Raw genomic sequence first — 27,265 nt, 5'->3', positions numbered from 1 at the left:
AAAGGTAGAGAAAGAGTAAAGAAGAGTCAAGAAAGAGTTAAGAAGAGAAAGCGAGCAAAAAGGACAAGAAGAGAGAGAGCATCAACAACGGAGGGAAATCAGAAGAGAGAGAATGGCCATGAACTCTGATATGCACCGTGCCACTTGAGATTAACTAGTGATAAACTCTAGGTAGTCAGCTGAAAGCAAGGAGACTAAGGAGATCTGATTTTGGGGACATTACATGAAGCATGAATATGTTATTTATTTATGAAATGGGGAGATCCAAAGATGTAAAGGTTTGGTGGATTGGCCATGATAAAAATAATTGCCCTATAGTGTCCAAGGATGTACAGGTTAGGTGGGGTTACGGGGATAGAGCGGGGGATTGGGCCTAGGCAGGGTGCTCTTTCAGAGGGATAGTGCAGACTCGATGGGCCGAATGGCCTCCTCTGCCCTGTAGAGATTCTATGATTTTGCTTCAGAATTCCGATCGTAGAATATATTAGGAGGAGCCCCATGCGCACACAGCATCCTGGAATGGGAGGATCCAAGTTTTATTCTCACGCCACTGGTTTTCAATCTTTTTTTTTAAACAATATTTTATTGAAAATTTTTGGTCAACCAACACAGTACATTGTGTATCCTTTACACAACATTGTAACAATACAGATAATAATGACCTTTTTAAATTTAAACAAAAACAACAACAAATAAATAAATATTAAATAACAAAAAAAAAAAAAAAACTAGCCCTAATTGGCAACTGCCTTGTCTCAGGCCACCCCCCCCCCCCATCCCCCCCATCCCTCCCCCCCCCCCCCCCCAAGTCCTGGGCCGCTGCTGCTGCCTTCTTTGTTCTCCCCTATCTATCTTTCCGCAAGATATTCGACGAACGGTTGCCACCGCCTAGTAAACCCTTGAGCCGACCCCCTTAGGACGAACTTAATCCGCTCTAACTTTATGAACCCCGCCATATCATTTATCCAGGTCTCCACCCCCGGGGGCTTGGCTTCTTTCCACATTAGCAATATTCTGCGCCGGGCTACTAGGGACGCAAAGGCCAAAACATCGGTCTATTTCTCCTCCTGCACTCTTGTGCAACCGCAAATATAGCCAACCCCCAGCTTGGTTCGACCCGGACTCATACTACTTTCGAAAGCACCTTTGTCACCCCCATCCAAAACTCCTGTAGTGCCGGGCATGACCAAAACATATGGGTATGATTCGCTGGGCTTCTCGAGCACCTCGCACACCTATCCTCCACCCCAAAAAATTTACTGAGCCGTGTTCCAGTCATATGTGCCCTGTGTAATACCTTAAACTGAATCAGGCTTAGCCTGGCGCACGAGGACGACGAGTTTACCCTGTTTAGGGCATCTGCCCACATCCCCTCCTCAATCTCCTCCCCTAGCTCTTCTTCCCATTTCCCTTTTAGTTCGTCCATCATAGTCTCCCCTTCGTCTCTCATTTCCCTATATATATCCGACACCTTACCGTCCCCCACCCATTTCTTTGAGATGACTCTGTCCTGCACCTCTTGTGTCGGGAGCTGCGGGAATTCCCTCACCTGTTGCCTCGCAAAAGCCCTCAATTGCATGTACCTGAATGCATTCCCTTGGGGCAACCCATATTTCTCGGTCAGCGCTCCCAGACTCGCAAACTTCCCATCCACAAATAGATCTTTCAATTGCGTTATACCTGCTCTTTGCCACATTCCATATCCCCCATCCATTCCCCCCGGGGCAAACCTATGGTTGTTTCTTATCGGGGACCCCCCCAGTGCTCCGGTCTTTCCCCTATGTCGTCTCCACTGTCCCCAAATCTTCAGTGTAGCTACCACCACCGGACTCGTGGTATAGTTCCTTGGTGAGAACGGCAATGGGGCTGTCACCATAGCCTGCAGGCTGGTCCCCCTACAGGACGCCCTCTCTAATCTCTTCCACGCCGCTCCTTCCTCCTCTCCCATCCACTTACTCACCATTGAAATATTAGCGGCCCAATAGTACTCACTTAGGCTCGGTAATGCCAGCCCCCCCCTATCCCTACTACGCTGTAAGAATCCCTTCCTCTCTCTCGGAGTCTTCCCGGCCCAAACAAAACCCATGATACTCTTTTCTATCCTTTTGAAAAAAGCCTTCGTGATCACCACCGGGAGACACTGAAACACAAAGAGGAATCTCGGGAGGACCACCATCTTAACCGCCTGCACCCTCCCTGCCATTGACAATGCTACCATATCCCATCTCTTGAAATCTTCCTCCATCTGTTCCACCAACCGCGTCAAATTTAGCCTGTGCAATGTGCCCCAATTCTTAGCTATCTGGATCCCCAGGTAACGAAAGTCTCTTGTTACCTTCCTCAACGGTAGGTCTTCTATTTCTCTACTCTGCTCCCCTGGATGCACCACAAACAGCTCACTCTTCCCCATGTTCAATTTATACCCTGAAAAATCCCCAAACTCCCCAAGTATCCGCATTATTTCTGGCATCCCCTCCGCTGGATCCGCCACATATAGTAGCAGATCATCCGCATATAAAGATACCCGGTGTTCTTCTCCTCCCCTAAGTATTCCCCTCCATCCCTTGGAACCTCTCAGCGCTATCGCCAGGGGCTCAATCGCCAGTGCTGGTTTTCAATCTTAACAGAGCAATTACGAACAGAACATTCTCAGAAATGAAGGTGAATATCAGGCAAGGAGCCTTGGTTAATTCAAACCGAGGTCACCCATAAGATGAGGAAGTAATCTGTTCACTCCACTTGTTGGACTTAGCTGGTGTATAATGATCACCGAAAAGGGGGAAAACTAGGACCGTCCTTGTCATAATATACACCTATGTATACAATGGAGTGCAGACAGGCAGTGATTGACACACAGGATGACCAGTAAGCACACAGAACAGAGGAGCCAATCACCAGACAGGACATGACCACTATAAAGCCAGAGGGCACCAGTTTTCCCGCTCACTCGGGACTCAGCCTCTGAGACAGTCAGAGTTAGTGAGCTGGCCAGTGCAAACACCATGAAACACTGCGACATTGAGGTGAATGAGAGCTTTGAACAGTACGTTTTCCAGCAGAGGCTTCAGGGTAAGGATGAACCTTTTCAATCCTTTCTGACCCATCTCCGCATCCTTGCGCAGTTATGTAACTATGACTCGACCACTGATTCCATGATCCGGGATCAGATCGTTTTCGGGGTCCACTCTGATTCCCTTCGCCAGCAGCTCCTGAAACTCAAGCATCTCACACTCACCATCGCCATCGAAACGTGCGTTCTCCACGAACATGCTAACAATCGGTACTCCCACATCAGGGCGGCAGAAACGGCAAAGCTAACCTCCCACGAGGCAGAATGGGCGCAGGCCATCGCACAAATGCTGGGCCTAAGTATCGACGAGAGTGGCCATTCCGCACGCCTTTCCCGGGCCCCTGCGCATGCGCGCCACGACCGAGGGGACGGCGAGACCGATGACCAGACTGCGCAGGTGCATACGTCGTTCGACCGCACTGTGCATGTGTGATGGCGCACGGAATGCGCTGACGTTGGCGTCATGACATGTCCGAAATGTGGCTCCGCCCATTTAAAGTGGCAATGTCCGGCAAAATCACGACGGTGTCTACAATGTGGCAAGCTTGGCTACTACGCAGCCCTTTGCAGATCTGCTCCACTGCCCAGCATCCAGCGATCCCAGCCGCAGTGCAGAAGCGTCCGTTCAATACAGCAGGCCATGCCACACTCCGACCCCGACAGCCCAACAGATCCTGATGCTGCGTGCCTCAAATCTCCATACCGGGTGGGCATCATTATGAAGCATGCGCTGCCTTTCTCTCCAAGACAGCGAAGCACCTCCCAATCCTCAGCGTGGGTCCCGACGACGAGTGGTGTGCTGTCCTCACAGTCAACAAGGCTCACATCCTGTTCAAACTGGACACCGGCGCATTGGCGAACCTCATCTCCAAATCCGATCTCGACACCATCCATGTTAGACCAAGCATTCTTCCACCGGCCTGCCAGCTCCTTGACTACAATGGCAATAACATAGCTGCTAGTGGCCCATGCCACCTCGGAGTTTCCAATAACTCATTTAAAGCGACACTGCGATTTGAGATCGTTTGACCTGACAGAACATCCCTGCTCGGTGCTCGGGCCTGCAAACTCCTGAACTTGGTTCAGCGAGTCCACACCTCACAGGCGATGGCCTCACCTGATGAGAACTACCAGGCTGAAATTGATGACACCATCACGCAGTACCACAGCGTGTTCCACGGAATGGGCACACTCCCATACCGATACAAAATCCTGCTCAAACCAAACGCCCCCCCCTGTGATCCACGCACCACGTCGGGTGCCGGCACTCCTCAAGGACCGCCTCAAGCAGCAGTTACAAGACCTTCAGGACCAGGGCATCATATCAAAGGTCACAGAACCCACGGACTGGGTCAGCTCCATGGTCTGCGTCAAGAAACGTCAGGGGAGCTTCGAATCTGCATCGACCCCAAGGATTTAAACCGCAACATCATGAGGGAACATTACCCGATACCAAAACGAGAGGAGTTGACCAACGAGGTGGCTCATGCCAAACTCTTTACGAAGTTGGATGCCTCCAAGGGGTTCTGGCAAATACAGCTGGATGCATCCAGTCGCAAGCTGTGCACATTCAATACCCCGTTCGGTCGCTACTGCTACAACCGGATGCCTTTTGGCATCATCTCTGCCTCAGGGGTATTTCACCGCATCATGGGACAGATGATGGAGGGTATCGAGGGGGTGCGCGTGTATGTTGACGATGTCATAATCTGGTCCACAACTCCTCAAGAACACATCGACCGCCTCAAGCAGGTATTCCACAGAATCCATGAGCATGGCCTCCGACTCAACAGAGCCAAGTGCTCGTTCGGTCAATCAGAAATCAAATTCCTTGGTGACCACATCTCGCAGCAAGGCGTGCGGCCAGATGCTGACAAGGTCTCGGTGATCAACGCCATGAAGACCCCACAAGACAAGAAGGCGGTCCTCCGCTTTCTATGGATCGTCAACTTCCTTGGGAAGTTCATTCCCAACATGGCGGCACACACCACAGCCCTCCGCCATCTCGTCAAAAAGTTGACGGAATTCCAGTGGCTTACCACAACCCCAGTTCTGGCATTCTTTGACCCGACCAAAGAGACCAAAATATCCACTGACACGAGCCAGGAAGGTATTGGGACGGTGTTCCTCCAATGGGATGACTCCACATCATGGGCCCCAGTTGCATATGCCTCCAGAGCCATGACGCCCACCGAGTAACGGTACGCTCAGAACGAGAAGGAATGCCTGGGCCTCCTAACAGGAATCGACAGATTTCACGACTATGTGTATGGCCTCCCAAAATTCACGGTTGAGACGGACCACAGGCCACTAGCCCACATAATCCAGAAGGATTTGAATGACATGACGCCTCGGTTACAACAAATCCTTCTCAAGCTACGCCGCTCTGACTTTGAACTTGTCTACACGCCAGGCAAAGAACTCATTGTTGCAGATGCCCTTTCCAGGTCTATCACCACACCGTGTGAACAAACGGACTTTGTCTGCCAAATCGATGAGCAGGTGCAATTGTAATGCAGCACCTCACGAATAGCTGGCAGAAGGGACAGTGTCCCCAGTTTTACAACGTCAAGGACGACCTGACGGTGGTGGACGGCATCCTCATGAAGCTCGATAGGATTGTGATTCCGCAGAGCATGCGAGCTATGGTGCTCGGCGAACTCCATGAGGGTCACCTGGGGGTCGAGAAATGTCGACGCAGATCTCGAGAGGCAGTCTATTAGCCGGGCATCAGCCAGGACGTTGCCAACACGGTCCTCAACTGCCCCACATGTCAGAAATTTCAGCCAGCTCAACCCAAAGAAACTCTGCAGCAACATGAGATAGTGACCTCCCCATGGTCCAAAGTCGGTGTCGACCTTTTCCACGCCAAGGGGCGTGACTATGTCCTCCTGGTCGACTACTTCTCCAATTACCCAGAAGTGGTGAAACTGTCCGACCTCATCTCGAAGGCGGTGATTAAAGTATGCAAAGAAACGTTTGCCAGGCATGGGATACCGCTCACGGTGATGAGTGACAACGGTCCCTGTTTTTACAGCCAGGAATGGTCTGATTTTGCCCGCCTATACAACTTTCATCACATAACCTCCAGCCCCACTACCTGCAAACGGGAAGGCCGAAAAAGGGGTCCATATCGTCAAGAGATTACTATGCAAGGCTGCAGACTCAGGCTCCGACTTCAACCTGGCGCTGCTGGCATACAAAGCATCCCCGCTGTCCACTGGGTTGTCTCCCGCGCAGATGCTCATGAATCGCACTCTGGGAACCACGGTTCCAGCCATCCATGTTCCAGACCTTGACCACCTCACGGTCATACAAAAGATGCAGCAGTCTCGGGCCCAACAGAAATCAGCATACGACGCTCATGCCACGGATCTCCCTGAGCTGGTCCCAACTGATCGTGTTCGTGTGCAGTTGCCTGACGGCGGCTGGTCCGCCACAGCTGTGGTGGTCAAGCAAGTGGCCCCGAGATCGTTCCTCGTCCGCATGGCTGATGTCTCCTTCCTACGATGCAACAGACGGGCGCTGCGCAGAGTTCCACGCCCGCCACCTACCCATGATGTCCCGCCTCACACAATGCTTCCTCCGGACGTGCCCTACCACGAGGCCACCGATGTACCAGCAATCCTGCCGACCTCTGCGACCACCGCATTGGCGGCGGTCCCGCATATCCAAGTGCAGGCGGCCCCTGATCCACCCTTGAGCCGGTCAACCAGAATTTGTCGCCCGCCGCAGAGACTAAACGTATAGACTGAACCTTTGCACAACTGTGTTACCTTATCGTTTTGACCTCTGTAAATATCGTTGTTACCGTTTCATCTGCCCTGTATCTGCACTTCCTGTACACCTTCCTGTGTACATAAGGTCATTTTAGCACATTCTGTATATAGTCATGCACATATGCACATCCATACGCACATGCACCTTAATATTTATTATCTCAACACACACAATACAGAAAAAAAAAGGGGAGGAGATGTCATAATATACATCTATGTATGCAATGGAGTGCAGAGAGGCAGTGATTGGCACACAGGATGACCAGTAAGCACACAGAACAGAGCAGCCAATCACCAGACAGGACACAACCACTATAAAGCCAGAGGGCACCAGTTTTCCCGCTCTCTCGGGTCCCAGCCTCTGAGACAGTCAGAGTGAGTGAGCTGGCCAGTGCAAACACCATGTGGTAGCTCGTAACTCTGGTTAGGCTAGTATCAGGTCTCCAGTCAAGTCAGCATAGTGTCAACCCACAGTTGAACATGTCTAATGGTTTAGATGTTAAATAAAATCGTGTTGCATCTTATCAAGTGTTGGAGGTCTGTCTCTCGCTACACTGCATCAAGTGCAGTCCACATTGACCCAGCCTACCCAACACATCAGTCCTAACACTTTGCCCCTTATTATTTGTTAAATGGCGATAGATTTAATGGTTTTGCATTTTGTTTACAGTTGATACTGATTGTCGTGGGAGCCATCTGTGTGGTGTCTGCGCTACAACCCTACACCCTGTTAGCCGCAATTCCAGTGGCAGTGATTTTCATCATGTTGAGGGCCTACTTCCTGCGCACATCACAACAGCTAAAGCAGCTGGAGTCTGAAGGTAAGCACAGACAGAAATCGTATAAACCCCTCATTCGGAAATATTCTGCAGTGAAAATGGGTTCTGAAACAAAATCATGGATGGAGTTTGTCTCTTCCAGGACCCCAGGGTACAGACTCAAATCCAGGTACTCTTGGCTATTATACGAGAGATGAGGACAATTTTCAGTGGTCGGTCTTTCTGAGCAATAGAATTACCATGGAAGCATAGGAAAGGTACAGCATAGAAGGGAGCCATTCAGCCCATCACGCCCATGCCAACCCAAAGACACCCAGGAGCCATTTCTAACTCCATCTAGGGGGGATGAACTAGGAGATTTATAAACTCAGTTGTGTGTAACCTGCCTATGCTTTGATTCATGGAAATAAAGAAAAAGAACAGCTAGAAGACCCATTCTACAGGATGTTGGGCGGGATTCTCCGACCCCCCCGTCGGGGGGCAGTGGGAATCCAGCTCCGCCGCCCCGCTGCCGGCTGCCGAATTCTCCGGCGCCGGGGTTTTGGCGGGGGCGGGAATCGCGCCGGTTGGCAGCCGCTGACTGCGGCTCCCCCGGCGATTCTCCGCCCCGCGATGGGTCGAGTGGCTGCCCGTTTTCGGCCAGTCCCGCCGGCGTAAATTCCGCAAGGTTCTTACCGGCGGGACCTGGCTCTGCGGGCGGCCTGCGGAGTCCTGGGCGGGGGGGGGGGGGGGGCGCAGGGGGACCTGGCCCCCCACGGTGGCCTGGCTCACAATTGGGGCCCACTGATCCGCGGGCGGGCCTGTGCCATGGGGGCACTCTTTCCCTCCGCGCCGGCCGCTGTGAACCTCTGCGATGGCCGGCGCGGAGAAGAAACCCTCTGCGCATGCGCTGGGATCACACCAGCGGTTCGGCGCATGCGCCAGAACACGCTGGCGCACCCGCTCATGCACCAACTCGCGCCAGCCGGCGGAGGCCCCTCGGCGTCGGTTGGCATGGCGCCAACCCCGCCTGCGCCGGCCGAGCCCCCTAAGGTACGGATGATTCCGCACCATCGGGGCGGCCCGATGCCGGAGTGGTTCACGCGACTCCATCGCGCCGGTACGGCCCTCCCCGCCGGTGAGCGGAGAATCACGCCCGTTGTGTCCAATCCTTATTGTTGTAAAGGTTCATTTGTTGTCCAACTAAGAGGTCTGGAGACTTGTATGTTTAAACATAAACCATATATTGTTAACCCATAACTATGGACATAGTCCAGGTACTGTTGTGCATGGGTGCTGTCTCCATGATGGCTCCTTCCAGACTCTACTCCACAGGCTACTACCATGTGACTCTATACATCATACCATGGGCAGCAGTACTGTTCTCCAGACCCACTTTAACCCTTGTTCTGCCTAATACCTTTTACATCGTACATAGTCCATCGAGTGCATAGAACATACAGTGCAGAAGGATGCCATTCGTTCCATCGAGTCTGTACCGACCCACTTAAGTCCTCACTTCCACCCTATCCCCCTAACCCCTCCTAACCTTTTTGGTCACTAAGGGCAATTTATCATGGCCAATCCACCTAACCTGCATGTCTTTGGACTGTGGGAGGTAACCAGAGCACCCGGAGGAAACCCACGCAGACACGGGGAGAACGTGCAGACTCCGCACAGACAATGACCCAGCGGGGAATCGAACCTGGGACCCTGGCACTGTGAAGTCACAGTGCTAGCCACATGTGATGCCGTGCTGCACACTTTTATACTAGACTGGCATGTTGCTACCCCTTAAAGGCATATACAACACTTCTGTTGCTAATATTTTAACCTGCGGTAATATTTTGAGTATATTGCCTGAAAGATTAACCCTGTTAGTCCATCATTAATTTTCTGTATAGTTGGACTTTCTTTTAAACAACAGAATGACTCAATAGTCGATTCTACATTTTAACAGACTTTTAAACAGCTGCGAACATATTGCAGTGCCGATTCTATTCGCCTTAATCTCTTCTACAATCAGTTAACTGCAGTGACCGATACAGTGAAAATACTGCAAATTGAGATAACCCATTTTATAACCAGCAGAGAAGGAGATTTTTTCTTCTCATCAGCCTGTGTAGAATTTGAACTTGGGATCGAGAAATGAAACATTCTTTTCCACGAACAACCCCAATGACCTTAAAGGTTTCCATAAATATTGTATATGCTTACATGTATTTCTAATAACTCTGCTACTTTTTTATAGTTGGCAGACTTCACAGTTAAAGTATCCCTTTCCCCACAATTAATGAATTCTGATATGAATTGCTTGTCAGACACGGGTGAGTTTCCCTGTGATTTTCAGTGTATCGGCAATGCAGAAATGGTGCAGGAAATTATTGTGGCTGGAATAATCAGACAACAGCCATGAAACTACTTGAACTCTCCTGTGCTTTATAAACATTTCCATGATCTGCTTGCTGTGTTCTAGCTGATATTATTTGCATGTATAATAATATCAAAATGAATATCAGTGGTAGCTTCTAGATACGTGATGCCGAGTTTGAATCCTTCTTAACTAGAGTGAACTATGATGGGTTATCCAAGACTTTAAGCGGGATGGACTAAAAGAGAGAGAAAAAAGACAAAGATTGTTCAATGTTTTGTCTTGCCTGCCCTGGTGAGGTTATTTATTTTTCTCAGCACTGGTCTGCAGTTCATTGTTAGAGCTACCTCTGCAGATGTGTGGGAATACCACCACCCCCATGTCCTCCTCCAAGTCATACACCATCCTGACCTGGACGTATATCATCGTTCTTTCATTTTTTGGGTCAAACTCCTCAAACTCTCTCCTACTTAATAGCGTTGTGGGACTACCGTCACAAATGGGCTGCAGCACCACATTCCCAAGGGAAACTAAGGATAGACAACGGCCGGGGTTCTCGAGACTCCCAGCCGCGTGTTTCTTGGCAGCGGGAGGCGGCGCGTCGTTCGCTGGAGGCGGGATTTTCTGTTCCTGCCGCTGTCAATGGGAGTTCCCTTTGAAGCCACCTCACACCGCCGGGAAATCTGCGGGAGGGGTGCACTGCCAGCGGGACCAGAGAGTCCAGCTGCCAGAGAATGGCTAAAGAATCTCCCCCCCCCCCCCCCACCCCCCACACACAAATATATGTCATCCTTCCCAGAGACCTCCATGTGGAGAAAATAAATAAAATTGAGATGTCGACACGAGTGGGTCTTTCATTCAAATTCAATTGAGGAGCATCTGAAAAATTCTATGTGCTTTTGTATCTGGTACCCCCACACCTTGATGCCCTGTTTAGCTACTTGTATTCGAGGCCTGAGGCATTTTTGAAAAATATGATGAAACTATCAACGAGAAATGCGGTGAAGTATCTGAGGATTCGGTGAGTGAGCCAAACAATGCTCCTTATCTGGTTATTCCACAGTCTCACGTCCCCCTGTGATGCCTTTTTAAAGGCTGTTTTCAAATATACACCAGCTGTGTCCATCCATTTTATGAGATTTACGTCAACTATGCTTCCAGTGGTGATGCAAGTGACCCTGAGAAATGTCTCCGTATCTCTGCTGATTGCCAGTGGGAGCAAAATAAATTTGAATAGCATGATTGCAACGTACCATTTGGATATTCTTCAATTCACCGTTGGAGGCTGCGCTAATAAGAATATCTGTGTTTGCATCTGTTTTGTTACAGCTCGCAGCCCTATTTTCAGCCATCTCATCACATCCTTGAGAGGACTGTGGACAGTAAGAGCATTTGGGCGACAATCCTACTTTGAAACGCTTTTTCACAAGGCCCTGAACCTTCACACTGCAAACTGGTTTCTCTACCTCTCAACACTGCGTTGGTTCCAGATGAGGATTGATATTGTGTTTGTCCTCTTTTTTATTGCAATTACTTTCATCTCCATAGCAACACACAGTAAGTTGAGATAAAATGAAAACATGCAGTATATCCGTCAACACCAAAGAGTAATTAATGGTTAGTTAATGTTTCAGGTGTGGGCCTTTCATCAGAAGCCCTTGTGACCAAGCTTACGCGACATAATTATTCTTCATAATTCTTGTATAATTGAAACACTGACTGAATGTTAGTCAGTGCAGTTGAGATATAACAATTAGGAGAGGCCTTTAATTTTTCTTAGCCCTTACATTCTTTTCTACAATCTTATTAAATAATGCAAACATACTGGCAAATAGTAGCCTCAAAGGTCACAGGGCAGCACGGTGCACATACTGAGATGTACCTTTCGTCACCTGACCTTGGAGTTCACGAGGTATTATTTATTTAGCAAGCTAGTGCTAAAGTGGCTGCATAGCTCGGTTGAAGAGTCTCAATATTAGTCGAGCCCCTCCCCTCAAAAAACAACTGGCATCAACCCTGCGGTCATTATAAAGCAATCACCATTAAATCATTTTGATCTTTGATGTCCAGGCCATGATTATGGAGGATGGCCCTATATTAATTCATTGGCTGCCTAATAGCATCAACTAAATTCCAAACAGAATTGCATGGAATTTGCAGAATCCACCCAACCCTAATTCCCTTACATTGATGCCCTCAGAAGGGGTAGGGTATCTCTAACTGCCCCCCCCTCCGCCGTCCCCCTCCCCCCCCCACCCTCTAATAGGTCTTCCTGGAAACGGACTCAAAACTGAGTCCATGCCTAGTTACTGGGCCTGTCGGCGAAGTTTTACTCAATTTATGGTCACTAATTTTCAGGAACATTAACTGTAAGTTATTTTACTGAACATTTAAGGTGTATGAAATACTGATAAATGTAGATTGGTGCCCCCTGAAATTTCTGTCCCATATTTTGCACCTATTTATATTGTTTCCTTAAATTGACTATTTGGACAATTAAGCTTATTCTCCTATGTGAATTCGAGTTGGATGTGGCTGGTTCAATAAACACTGCAACAGGACTTTAACATTCATGTATAGAATAATACACAGAATGAAATGAAATGAAAATCACTTATTGTCACAAGTAGGCTTCAATGAAGTTACTGTGAAAAGCCCCTAGTCGCCATATTCCAGCGCCTGTTCGGGGAGGCTGGAACGGGAATTGAACTGTGCCGCTGGCCTGCCTTGGTCTGCTTTAAAAGCCAGCGATTTAGCCCAGTGAACTAAACCAGCCCCTGATATCGCACAGGATGATATCGCACAGAAGGAGGCCATTTGGCCCATCTGGCCTAGAGCACAATTAACACAGGTAAACAACCAGAGGCACTATCGGAAGTGTGTTCAGACAAAAAGACAAGGCAAACAAGGACGTATTGGAAAGGGTGACTAAAAGACTGGTCAACACAATGGATTGAAGCTAGATCTTAAAGGAAGGGATAGGCTGTTGGGATGGTGTTGGTTGCAGAATGTTTCTGCTAAAGAAACCTTTGTAGTCTTCTGTATGTTAGCATCAAGTATTTATTAACTACTTGTAACTATGTACAATAAAGGGTACAGGCATGGGGCTATCTCCATCCTAGGTCTTATCACGTCTCTGGCCAACACGACACTGACCCTGGGTCTAGGTCATGTGCCTTCTTACTGTATCGGCTATTTGGTCCCAATTAATCCCCTGTGTACCAGACCCTTTGACTACACCTCTCCCCCTCCCCCAATATTTATCCCATGGCTATAAAGTCACTGTAGTTTACTTCAAGTCTTACATTGTTATAAATGTTGTGCCTTATTTACCTTATTGTTACTGTTCCAATGTCAGTGCTTTCCAACATCATTACTATTACAGAGTTAACATTAACAACAATTACTCTGATGGTACAGTCGATAGACACACCAACATTGACCACGTTCTCAGTACCCCCCCCCCCCCCTTCTAGTCCTCGAGGTTAGAGATTGAGGTGGTCTGGAGGCAGTAGCCTTCACATCTCATTCGCCATTCTGTCAGGAGAGCGGTACGCCAAGTTAGTTCTGGTTCTTGTTGTTGGCCTGGAGATTGGATGACAGTTGGATATTCTTTCATTCTTTTCTTCCTTTGCTTTATGGTGACCCACGCCTGGTCAGTTCGGCTGTTGTGTTGATGCGTGATTGCTGTTACTCTTGATCTTTTCTTGTGAGGTAGGCAAAGATGGTATTTGTTGTCTCGGCACTGTTACTTCTTCATCTTTTTCGGTGTGGGCCACTCGAAGACCGCTGAGGCTGAGGAAGGGCGTTCCTGTGTGAGAGGAAGGGTGAATGGTACGCCCACCCCTGATTTCTGTTGTTGATAGTGATAGACTGCTATCTGTTGCGGCTTCCATTGTGATTATGGCTGGACGTTGCAGTGTGTGCACATTGGTGGGTGTGTCTATCGACTGTACCATCAGTATAATTGGGGGTAGAGGCTCCTCAGACTGTTGATTATTCTCAGTTACCATTTCCAGCGGAGGTGTCATGATAATCTTGTGGACAGTAGGTCCTGCTGACCATTTGGGACTTTCCAGGACATGGAATGATAATGGACAAGCAGGACTTCTGGCGGCGGCCTGTTTCACAGTAACTTCATTGAAGCCTACTTGTGACAATAAGTGATTATTATTATGTAGGGAGTAGTTGCAAATGAGGTGGCTCCTGCCAGGGTACTTTATTTGTACACCATTTCGCCCAGTTTTTGGGGGGGGGTTTGGGTTAAAACTTAACTAATTCAATGGGATAAGGTTGCCACACAAAGTTGGGTGGGACGGTGAACTGTGAGGAGGATGCAGAGATGCTTCAGCAGACAAGCTGAGCGAGTGGGCATATGCATGGCAGATGCAGTATGATGTAGATAAAAGTGAGGTTATCCACTTCGGTAGCAAAAGTAGGAAGGGAGATTATGATTTGATTTGGCGTAAATTGAGAGTGGTGGACACTCAGTGAGACCTTAGTGCCCTCATGCATCAGTCGCTGAAAGTAAGCACGCAGGTACGGCAAATAGTAAAGAAGGTAAATGGCCTTCATGGCAATAGGAAAAGGGATGTTTTAATACAATTGCATAGAGCATTGGTGAGGCCGCACCTGGAGTATTGTGTGCAGTTTTGGTGTCCTTATCTGAGGAAGGATGTTCTTGCTGTGGAGGGAGCGCAAGGAAGGTTTACCAGGCTGATTCCTGGGATGGTGGGTCTGTCATTTAAGGAGACACTGAATCGGTTAGGATTATATTCATCAGAGTTTAGAAGAGTGAGGGGGTAATCTCATAGAAAATTATAAAATTCCAACAGGATTAGTCCGGGTAGATTCAGAAAGAAAGTTTCCGATGATGTGAGAGTCCAGAAGTAGGGGTCATAGTTTGAGGATAAGGGGTAAACCTTTTAGGACTGAGGTGAGGAGAAATTTCTTCACCCAGAGAGCGGTGAATCGGTGGAATTCACTACCACAGAAAGTAGTTAAGGCAAAATCATTGTGTAATTTCAAGAAGGAATTAGATATAGCTCCTGGGGCTAAAGGGACCAAGGGATATGGGGGGAAGGCGAGATCAGGGTATTGAACTTGATCAGCCTTCATCATAATGAATGGCGGAGCAGGCTCGAAGGGCCGAATGGTCTCCTTCTGCTTCTATTTTCTGTGTATGTTTCTATGTAAATGCCCAGAAAGTCCAAGTGAAGGAAACCAGTAAGTAAAGAGTCGACGATGGATTCGGAAGCCGCTCGAGACTCTTCTGCTGAGAAAATGGCGGAGGCCACTGTCGCGACTCCGATCACTCCACCGACAGCCGAGATGCTTACAGGCATCCCGGCAACGGAATTTCAGAAACAGCGGCAGACTGTTTCCGAGGGCCCCCGTAGATCAACGGGAGTGTCGCTAGCTCTCATTAAGTCGGCGCTGGCCAAGATTGATGAGACAGTAAAGACACATGGCATGGCGTCACAGGGTGTGGAGGGGGCTCTCTCGAAGCAGAGCGATCAGATTGTCTCCTTGGAGGCTGGGATGGCAGTGTTGCCCGGTGATAACTGCGTGCCAATGTGGATGATCTGGAGAATCGCTCCAGGAGACAGAACTTTCGAATCAAGGGGGTTGCTGGAGTGGGTGGACGGCCCCTCATCTGATGGATTACACCTCAAAAATGTTTGGGAAGGTGGTGGAAGAGGGTGGATCGACGGTCCCTCACAAGCTGTCGCTCAGGCAGAAGCCCCGATATGGGGAGCCACCACGGGCAATCGTTGCGAGTTTCCATAGTTATCAGGAGAAGGAACGAGTCCTGAGGTGGGCGAATAATCACCGAGACTACTAATGGGAGGGCCACGCCAACAGGCTCTATCAAGATGTGGGAGTGGAACTGGCTGAAAGGCGGGCGGCGTTTAACAAGGCCCAGGCCGCGATGCATAAAAGTGGAGTTCAGTTTAGGTGGTACACCTTCAAGTGAATTATGATACAAAGGTCACTTGGAATGTCAGGGGATTGAATGGCCCAGTAAAAAGGTTGAGGATATTTTCTCACCTGAAAAGTTTGAATGTTTCTGGAGGGGACCCATTTGTGGGTCAGGGACCAACAAGGCTACGGAAGTGTTGGGTGCGACAGGTGTTCCACTTGGGTTTCGATGGTCGGGTCCGAGATGCTGTAGGTTTGATTAATAAAAGGGTTCCTTTTCGGGCTGCTGTGATTTTGGCAGACCAGACCAGGAGACATGTAATTATTGGTGGGTCTTTGGCGGCCACCTCAGTGCTCCTAGTTAATGTGTGTGCTCTAAATTAGGATGATACTACTTTTATGAATAAGTTACTTGCTTCTATTTCTGACTTGGACTCACACTAGCTAATTTTGGAGTGTGTGGGGTGGGGGGCTTAAACTGTGTTTTTGACCTTCGATTGGACCGATCTAGACCCAAGTCCCTAATTCCATCAGAGGTGGCAAAGGCTTTGTTGACTTTTAGGGAGCAGATGGGCGGAAGGGGGACACAGATCCGTGGCAGATTTTCAAGCAAGTGATAAGGACTTTACTTTTTTCTCCTATCAGGTTTATTCTCGGATTGTCTTTTTTGTGGTGGGTGGGTCTTTCCTGTCTGGGGTGAAGAGGGCGGGGTACTCGGCAATTGGGATCTTAGATCATGCCCCACATTTAGTGGATTTGGTGTTAGAGCCAGGTTCCTCTCAGAGCCTGCAGTGGAGATTGGACATGGCGCTTTTCGCTGCAAAGGATTTTGTGAGCACATGTCCTCTGCCATTGGGGAGTACACTACGTCTAACAAGGGTGAGTCTATCTCACCTTCTGTGTTGTGCAAGGCCCTTAAGGCGGTTATTGGGGGGAGATAATTTTCTACAAGTCACACAAGGAAAGGATTGGGAGGATGGAGCAGCAGAGGCTGGTGGCTTCCATCCTGGAGGTGGTCCGCCAGTACTCGCCGGCCCCTGTACTGGAGTTGCGGGTGAGCCGAAAAAAGTTGCAGATGCAATTTGAGTTGCTCTCAACGGGTAAGGCGGTGGGTCAGCTGTGACGCTCGGGGGGGACATTCTATGAACACGGCGTGAAGGCCAGTCACCTTTTAATGCACCAGTGGAGGCCTCCGGGGAAATTGTGCAGGTGAGGGACTCGGGTTGGTTTCCACCCCATCGAAGGGTAATGCTGCATTCAAAGCCTTTTATCGAACGGAACAGAGTCCTTGGAGGAGAGGCCGCCCATGGTGCAGTTTTTGGAGGGGTTGTCTTTCCCGGTGGTGGAGGGGGAGAGAAGGGACGAGTTGGAATCCCCATTGGGCTAGAGGAGATTATGAAATGTATTTGTTTAATGCAGTCAGGTAAGGCTCCAGGCCCAGATAAATTCCCCCATCGAGTTCTATAAGAGATTTGCGGGGAAGTTGATCCCATTGATATTGGACATGTTTAATGATTCCTTGTCCCGGGGGTATTACTGGTTACATTGGTGTGCCGGCCTCTTTTTCCCTGATTTTGAGGAAGGACAAGTACCTACAGAATATGAGCTGTATTGATCTAGCTTTTGTTGAATGCTGATGCTAAATTGCTGGCTAAAGTGCTGGCAATGTGGATGGAGCCCTGCCTTCGGGGTGATCTCGGAAGAAAAGACAGGTTTTGTCAAAGGTCGGCCAATATACATCGATTATTAAATATAGTCCTTTCCCCCTCTCCAGCATCCGAACCAGAGGTGATTGTTTCAATGGACACCGAAAAAGCATTCATTAGGCTTGAGTGGGGGTATCTATTTGGTATTCTCGGGAGGGTTGGTTTCAGGCCAAGTCTTGGTTTTGTCTACTGTAAAGGACTTCCACCGCAAGTGTTTGCACAAACGACTTATGCTCGGGTTACTTTCAGTTGAATAGGGGTACGGGGCAGGGTTGTCCATTGTCTCTGCTTCTGCTTGCTTTCGCAATTGAACCATTGGCCATAGCATTAAGATCTCCCGTTGAGCGGCTGAGGATAAAGCGGGAAGGGAGGGGGCAGAGGGTCCCCTTGTATGCAGATGATATCTTCTTTATATTACACACCTAGTCTCCACCATGGATGAAATAATGAAGATACTTAGGAGTTTTGGTCCTTCTTGGAGTATAAGTTGAATTTGGACAAGAGCGAATACTTTGCGGTGAATCCCCCAGGGAGGGGGGCCGATCTGGACATGTTGCTTCTTTGTCTCGCCAGGCCTGTTTTTCATTATCTGGGAATCCGTGTGGCCCGCGATTTGGGCCTTGCTTCAGAAATTAAATTATGCTAGCCTGGTGAATAGGCTTAAATCTGACTTGCAGATGTAGGATGACCTCCCCCTTTCTTTGGCCGGGCAGGGTCCAGACTGTTAAAATGAATGTCCTCCCGAGATTTTTATTTCTGTTTCAATTTCTCCCCATTTTTCTTTCCAAATCGTTTTTTGCTAGAGTCAACGCGATGATAGCTTCCTTCATTTGGGTGAGTAAGACCCCAAGGTTTCGTAGGGAGTTTCTTCAGAGAGAGAGAGAGACAGTTGGGTGACTCAGCCTTGCTAATTTGTTATTATATTACTGGGCAGCAAGGGTAGCACGGTGGCGCAGTGGGTTAGCTCTGCTGCCTCACGGCGCCGATGTCCCAGGTTCGATTCTGGGTCACTGTCTGTGTGGGTTTTGCCCCCACAACCCAAAGATGCGCAGAGTAGGTGGATTGGCCAAGCTAACTTGCCCCTTAATTGGAAATAAATTAATTGGGTACTCTAAATTTATTTTAAAAAGAAGAAAAAATAAATAAATAAAAATAAAAAATAAAAATATTACTGGGCAGCTAATATTGAAAAGCACTGGGGTAGCTCAAGGATCTAAATTCCATATGGGGGCAATTGGAGGCGTGCTCTTTTAGTGGTTCTCGTTTGGGGGCTTTGGTAACTACCCCGCTTCTGTTTTCCCCTGCAATATTTACCTCGAATCTGGTGGTGGTGTACACAATGAGGATTTGGAGGCAGTTTAGACAACATTTGAAGCTGTGCTCCATGTCGTATTTAGCTCCCATTTGTAGGAATCATCTCTTTGCGCCAGCAGGTTTAGACTTGAAGTCCAGGTCATGGGGAAAGGAGTTATTCATTATTGATTGTGATATTAATGTTTATACATTGTTACACCTTATTATTTTTGTTGTTTATTGTGGATTTATTTTTATTATAATGAAAAAATTTTACATGAAAAATATTTTTTTTAAAAGATAATGGACAAGCCTACTCCACAAAGAGAGAGGAGGTGAAATCTGAGTCTAGTGTTTGAGTGCTCAGGACTGTGTTACTCTGGCTGGCTAACAACAGTGTGGTTCTTTGCATCCTCTGCCATCTGGAGGACACCGAGGGATATGCAGGCATCCCTGCTCAGGAGAGGAAGACCGGTTACGGACAACGTCCATCAGCTCAAAGACTTGTTTGCTGCCGTTCCCCTGTGGTTCGAGGATTGTACTCATGACAGGGACTCAGATTCCGCTCTGCTCTGTTCGGTGGAGTGTCCGTTGTTTGAAGCCAGACTTTGAGACAGGGCTCCTTGTCTGAATGGACTGTCACAGTGGCACCTGAATCTAATTTAAAATCTGTTCAGTGACTATTGGTCAGGATTCCAAAGTGAAGAACAACAAACTTTAATCTCACCCAATAATAAGATATATACAAAATTGTGCCAGGGCAACAGGGCTGCGCAGTTTTAAAGCAACAGCAGAAAAATTTGGATTCCTTTCTGTACACAATAGGCAATGCAAAAGGCAGTTACACAGTGTTTACCAAAGTGTCCCTGTTGATTACAGTGGAAGCATCGGGCAGCACTCACAGGACAGTCCTCTCTCCTGGGAGGGCTCATTGCACTACAGCACTGACAAGACCACTCTGCTAGGCAGTTCAGGAATTGCTTTCCGTCTCTTGGATTGTCCCTGTATCTTTGTAACCTGATAAGTTGGACTGAGGATTGGCTTCTTCCCCATATTTTACTCTCTGCCCTTAGGATGGCCCTGTATTGTGCATGTGGCTCAGACAGTCTAAATAGCAGGATCACCTTCTCTCAGATCAGATATATTAAATTGTAGGGGGCCAGAGAGTGAATCGCCTGCAACACCCACCACGATTCAGTCCCAGATAAGCTCAGACCTTAAACCTCGATTTTCACACCCTCTGACATCCGGTGGAGATAACTTATGAAGGAAACAACAGATCCCCAGACAGTTGGACTCTCTTATTGAATGTAGTTGTTTTCAATATTTTGTTGAATCTCAAGTTAAAGTAAACATCATAGGATTTTAACTCCTCAAATTTGGCAGATGGCTCATCAATATCCTTGTATAATCCAATGTGATTGCCAATTGGCCCTCCTGGGTAAAGATGTGTGTTTACTTGTTCAACTGCTGATCTTTTTATTTAAACTGTTGCTCTATAATAATGTTGGTGAACCACAAGCCTTCCCTTATATCGATCAAAAGATCACACAACCAGTTAGTTAGTCCAAAAGATGGTTTATTTACATACACAAGAGTTATGTCGACATGCAAACACAATATCTACTACGAGTTAAACTACACCTATCAGCTACAATAACCTATACTTAACTTCAGGGCGACCGGCACTATGCAAATGGATAAGGCCTTTATCTGGATTTTACTTGGCTGGTTTGAAGAAAGTGGCTCTGTCTCTGCTGGGCTCAACCATCAGGTATCGATCGTTGATCTTGAACTTGGCTGGCTATTCCTGCTGCAATTGGGTTGGCACAGGCCGGATCCAAAAGAGACAGAACACATGTCTGTGCTCTCTTTTATCCCTCTGGGATTTCATGCTCTTTGGGGCGGTCCTTAACCTTGGACCCAAAGGTTCAACAGGGCTCTGATCACTGTCTTCAATTTCGGCCAATAAAGGGGCAGGTGCCTTGGTGGCTGGGTGGGTCCTTAGTGGTCATTGACCTTAGCAGTTGTGCTTTCTGAGTAAGGGGAGTGGCGTGATCAGTCTGTGGCTGTACCGGTTGCTTGATTGGAGTTCTATTGTCCTGGGAAAATCGGCCATTAAAATGCAAACGAGCAGGGGTTTCCATCAGGTCTGATTACCTGTGTTTCAGATACACAGAGGCTTTGTATCTGTCTGAGTCCTGGGTTGGCCATAATTCCCATGGTCCTTTACAGATGGCCATCTTAGATGACTACATTCCGTCCTCTTAATCCTGAACACAAAGCGTGGTGGATCACACTATTGATCCTTGCTCATCCTTGGTGGACCGGTCACCCTTGGTCAAGGCAAGTTTCTACTCTACTCTATCTTATGGTTTGGGACATTTACCTAATATTTCATTAATACATTCATAAATTAATTCATCTCTAACGGTTACTATAATTTAGGTTACTATAAAACATTTAATTTATCCACACAGTTGATCTCTAGCTAACACTATCTAAGCTACTGTCATGCTGCTGGTGAATATCAAAGAACTTATGTACAGTACAAAATTTAAAACAGCAGCATCACATTTCTACTTAATCCTAACAAAGTTAAAGAGGTACATGGTTTATTTTTAGCAGTAATTGTTACATGAGTTTAATTTTGTTGAATTCCAAAGAAGGGGGCTCGGACTGTATATATCGGGGAGCGGGAGGCTTTTGCTCGCCATTTACGGAGTCGGAGTGTCTGAATGACACTGCAGATTATTGCAATTACTAGAAGGGCCTCTACTGTGTATGAAAGGGGGTTCCATTTGGCAATGTTTTTGCACCAAGTGGGGGTTTCGATGTCTGTCTTTATGTGTGGTGTAGGGCTGGTGGTGGCCTGTTGTGTGGTAGTGTCCGGGGCTGGTGTGGGGTTTGTTAAAACAGTCCGTTGCAGAAAGTCCAGCGATGATCCAAACGCATGCCAGCAATCCTTGCTTCATCCTGTGTTTTCTGTTTTCCGGGTAATCCTGGGGGTGCAAGCATAGTATCTGTTACTATCTTCGGTTAATATCTTGTTTTATTAGTCTTTCTCTCCTTACTTCAATTACCCGTTATGATTGTCACCATGTGTGACTCCCTCATGTTTTTTTGAACTACCACTTTGAGAGACAAGAAATGAACATTTTTAAAGGATAGAGACTCTCGCAGCTTGTGGTCGATGCGGGGAGTGGGCGGACAATTTCTCCGACCAGTCTTTCCTTTACTTATAACCAGTGGTGGTTGAGGCTTATCTTAACCAGTCGAATTTCAGGGCGGCCAGTTTTATCGAGTTTCGTCCCAGGGTTCAGAGGTAGTTCGCGTGTAGCAGCAGTGATTAGCAACCAATTGTGTCATATGTGTAAAAAGCAGGTGGGAAGCGACCAAGCGGTCACGGAAGGTAAAGGAAGGAAGGGGCGAGCGTACGAAATGTGGAAAAATGCATTCTTTGTACCACAACCAAAGGGAGAATAGAGAAGGTGAAACTAAGGCCTGCCAAAGACAGTGCAGAGTGTAGAGAACCATTCCAGAGCGTATGGAATGACAGGAACGTGAGGTGCATGTGGGCCGCTGCAGGTTAAGAATGGGTGGAATCCCCAGGTAGGATGGGGGTTAGTGCCGTTACTCTACTACCTGAGCTTAACTGACTGGATACATTTGGGGTCCTCAGATAGGGTGGGGACCAGTGCCGTTACTCCCTACCTGGGTGACCTGGGTGGACGGTAAGAGTTTGTAGTCATGTGGAAACTTGTCATAAAGACTGGGAGAACAGTGACCTGTTTCTCGACAAACTTGTGGCTTTAACTGACATTGGGTATCGTACCCTCGAATCAGAAGAGTAATTTTGTGTCGGGCGACATGAATTAAAATCATGTAGTAGAAAAAAGAAGAAGGAAAAAGGCGGGCAGGCTCCATCAGAACTTGGACACTTAATACTTAGGCGGTGTCTCTTTCTCATCATCTGGACACCTCAGGGTTCTGTACCAAACAGTGTTGGAAAAGCATTACCGAAACGAGAGTCAGTATCTGAATCATCACCATCTCCCGGTTGCCAGACTTCTGTCGCCGTTTCTGTGCCTTGGCCGCGTGGGCTGTTGGATAATCCGAATCGTCATGCCTTACTAGTCTCCAAGAGTTGTCACAGTGCCAAAGAGGGGCTTGTTTGTTGTGAGGTGTGGGGCGGTGGGAGTGGAGGGTAAGTTACTGTGGTCGGGCGGTGGCTGTGGCGGTGGCTGGGGGAGGGCACATAGGGGGTCAAGGATATGTAAGTCGTGGTTCCAGGGGCTGGGGTGACTGGTGGCAGAGAGATCGCGCCAGTTCAGGGATAGTAATCAAATCCGGGAGGCTCTCGCTGTCGTCGGAGTCATGTTCAACGTGAAAGTCTGTACCTGTGGGCGGAGACAAGTTCGGGTCTGTGGGCGTGAACAAGGGATAAATGCTGGCATGGCTGGGGGAGGGTTGGCGTAGGGGTTGGACTAGGTTGTCGATGGGCGGGGCGTAATCGTCTCCTATTGCCAGAGAGATGTGGTGGGAGTGGCTACATTGTGATCTGTAGACTTTGAGTTGGTTGATGTGGAACCAACCAGTTTTACCGTTGGTGTAAGTTATCGTGCACACGGAGGGGCTCACTTTGTCTGAAATGGAGTAGGGTCCTGCAAATTTGGGGGAGAGGAAAGAACTGGGGTTGTAAAGTGGAACCATTACTTGCTGACCGACTGTGTACTCTACGGGGTGGACGGTTTTGTCAAAGCAGGCTTTACTCTGCTTCCTTCTAGCACCTCATCAGACAGCTGCTGCGAGTTGTGCCGCTTTAATGTTATCTGTAACCTGTTAGACTGCTTTTTCGTGGGTGAGGGTGGTTACTGTAGGGCTTGCCAGATCGAGGCCTAATAAATATTCAATACCCTTCATGGGCCATCCGGTCATGAGAGTGCGGGGGGGTGAAACCTGTGGAACTGGAAACGGTGTTTCGAATAAACATGAGAGCAAATGGGAGGACCATGCCCCACGTGGTATTGTTCTGTTGCACCATCTTCCTAATGGTCGCTTTTAAAGTTTGATTCATTCCCTCGACAATGCCGCTGGATTGGGGGTGATATGCTATATGGAATTTCTGCCTGATCCCAAAAATTGTTAAAACATTTTGCATGACTCTGCCGGTGAAGTGGGAACCTTGGTCTGACTCAATGCTACGGGGGAGACCCCAGCTTGTGAATACCTGTTGGGTGAAAATCTTAGCGGTGACCTTTGCTGTGTTTGTCCGTGAGGGAAATGCTTCTACCCATTTAGTAAAGGTGTCGATTGCAACCAGCACGTACTTGAAACTGTTTCTATAAGGGGGAAGGGGGCCAATGTAATTGATTTACAAATTTGTCCAGGGGCAATTCACAGGTCGGGTGTGACGTAATTGTCCTTTCTTTGAGTAACGTTCGGGATTGTTCTGTGCACAGATAAGGCAATTCTCAACATAATGGGCTCCATCACTTTTTAAATCGGACCACCAACACAAAGGTCTTAAATGGGCAATGGTATTGTCTATCCCCTGATGTCCGTGTCCGTCATGAAATTGGTAAATGAGCTGGTTTCTGCCCTGGGTGGGGACCACATAAATTCTGCTTTTTAAAACTGTGCCGTCCTGTACAGTCAGTACAGTGTGTCCTTCCATTTATCATAGGGGGCTGGGAAGTTGCTGTCTAAAACCTGTTTAAGGGTGTCGTCTGCTTTTTGGGCTTGGGATAGATCCTCAATATTGGTCTGGGAAACCTGGACTGAGTGTATCGGTTCGCTTTCGGGTGGCCGCCAGAAGCGACCATGGCGTCATCCTGCTTTGGCTAAGGCGCCTTCCTTTGCATTACCGGGTGGGGAGGAGCGATGATGGCTTCTTACTTTAATGATACCGTATGTGCGGTCTGAGGCTGTCTTGAGAATGTGCTTTAACAACGGGGCAGAGGGTAGGGGCTTTCCATCGGCTGAAACAAAACCTCGAGATTCCCACAGGGGCAGGAATTCTGTTAAGCTGCTGCACACATACAGGCTGTCCGAGTGTATGTCTGCGGGGGTTGGAAAAGAGTCGGGGTGCTGAATTACATAGGCTATGGCTGTGAGTACTGCTGCTTGTGAACCTAGGTGGCCGGGCAATTTTAAAGAGATCTCTTCTAGTGGGCGCCCCTGCGCGTCTTCCACGTAAATTCCACAACCAATAATTCTAACTCCATTTTCGATTGTGGACGAACCCTCTACATACATTTTTTTAAAAAAAAATATTTTATTGAAAATTTTTGGTCAACCATCACAATACATTGTGTATCCTTTACACAATAATATAACAGTATAAATAACAATGACCTGTTTTATAAACAAAGAATAAATAATATAGAACAAAAACGAAAACTAAAACTAAATGGCAACTGCCTTGTCTCAGATAAACACTCTCCAAAAATATGACAGTCCAATATACAATTATTTATAGCAACGACCTATACATATTATACATATATATTAACAACCCTGAGAGTCCTTCTGGTTCCCCCCCCCCCCCCCCCTCCCCCCCTGGGCTGCTGCTGCTACCTTCTTCTTTTCCATTCCCTCTATCTTTCTGTAAGGTATTCGACGAACGGTTGCCACTGCCTGGTGAACCCTTGAGCCGATCCCCTTAGGACGAACTTAATCCGTTCCAGCTTTATAAACCCTGCCATGTCATTTATCCAGGTCTCCACCCCCGGGGGCTTGGCTTCCTTCCACATCAACAGTATCCTGCGCCGGGCTACTAGGGACGCAAAGGCCAAAACATCGGCCTCTCTCGCCTCCTGTACTCCCGGCTCTTGTGCAAGCCCAAATATAGCCAATATAGTTCAACCTGGACCCCCACTACTTTCGAAAGCACCTTTGTCACCCCCATCCAGAACCCCTGTAGTGCCGGACATGACCAGAACATGTGGGTGTGATTCGCTGGGCTTCTCGAGCATCTCACACACCTATCCTCTACCCCCAAAAATTTACTGAGCCGTGCTCCAGTCATATGCGCCCTGTGTAACACCTTAAATTGAATCAGGCTTAGCCTGGCACACGAGGACGATGAGTTTACCCTACTTAGGGCATCCGCCCACAGCCCCTCCTCAATCTCCTCCCCCAGCTCTTCTTCCCATTTCCCTTTCAGCTCATCTACCATAATCTCCCCCTCGTCCCTCATTTCCCTATATATATCTGACACCTTACCGTCCCCCACCCATGTCTTTGAGATCACCCTGTCCTGCACCTCATGCGTCGGGAGCTGCGGGAATTCCCTCACCTGTTGCCTCGCAAAAGCCCTCAGTTGCATATACCGGAATGCATTCCCTTGGGGCAACCCATATTTCTCGGTCAGCGCTCCCAGACTTGCGAACTTCCCATCCACAAACAGATCTTTCAGTTGCGTTACTCCTGCTCTTTGCCATATTCCAAATCCCCCATCCATTCTCCCCGGGGCAAACCTATGGTTATTTCTTATCGGGGACCCCACCAAGGCTCCCGTCTTTCCCCTATGCCGTCTCCACTGTCCCCAAATTTTCAAAGTCGCCACCACCACCGGGCTTGTGGTGTATTTCTTCGGTGAGAACGGCAATGGGGCCGTTACCATAGCTTGTAGGCTAGTCCCCCTACAGGACGCCCTCTCCAATCTCTTCCACGCCGCTCCCTCCTCTTCTCCCATCCACTTACTCACCATTGAGATATTGGCGGCCCAGTAGTACTCACTTAGGCTCGGTAGTGCCAGCCCCCCCCTATCCCTACTACGCTGTAAGAATCCCTTCCTCACTCTCGGGGTCTTCCCGGCCCACACAAAGCTCATGATACTCTTTTCGATCCTTTTGAAGAAAGCCTTCGTGATCACCACCGGGAGGCACTGAAACACAAAGAGGAATCTCGGGAAGACTACCATTTTAACCGCCTGCACCCTCCCTGCCAGTGACTGGGATACCATGTCCCATCTCTTGAAGTCCTCCTCCATTTGTTCCACCAATCGCGTTAAATTTAACCTATGCAATGTACCCCAATTCTTGGCTATCTGGATCCCCAAGTAACGAAAGTCCCTTGTTACCTTCCTCAGCGGAAAGTCCTCTATTTCTCTGCTCTGCTCCCCTGGATGCACCACAAACAACTCACTTTTCCCCATGTTCAGTTTATATCCTGAGAATTCTCCAAACTCCCGAAGTGTCCGCATTATCTCTGGCATCCCCTCCACCGGGTCCGCTACATATAACAACAAATCATCCGCATATAGAGATACCCGGTGTTCTTCTCCTCCTCTAAGTACTCCCCTCCACTTCTTGGAACCCTTCAATGCTATTGCCAGGGGCTCAATCGCCAGTGCAAACAAT

At 48.2% G+C, this 27,265-nt stretch overlaps 1 protein-coding gene across 4 annotated transcripts in view; it reads left to right on the top strand.

Annotated features, from left to right (window-relative positions):
* cftr (CF transmembrane conductance regulator) overlaps positions 1-27,265 on the top strand; it is a 222,753-nt gene that overhangs the window by 165,533 nt on the left and 29,955 nt on the right. For all 4 annotated transcript variants that reach the window (XM_072485246.1, XM_072485243.1, XM_072485244.1 and 1 more), the window contains 2 exons: positions 7,520-7,670; positions 11,308-11,535. In XM_072485246.1, coding sequence (XP_072341347.1) covers positions 7,520-7,670; positions 11,308-11,535 — 379 coding nt within the window. The remainder of the gene's footprint in view (positions 1-7,519; positions 7,671-11,307; positions 11,536-27,265) is intronic.

This window comes from Scyliorhinus torazame, chromosome 19 (assembly GCF_047496885.1).
Source record: "Scyliorhinus torazame isolate Kashiwa2021f chromosome 19, sScyTor2.1, whole genome shotgun sequence".
Lineage (NCBI taxonomy): Eukaryota > Metazoa > Chordata > Chondrichthyes > Carcharhiniformes > Scyliorhinidae > Scyliorhinus > Scyliorhinus torazame.
This window is presented reverse-complemented; position numbering and strand designations above follow the sequence as displayed.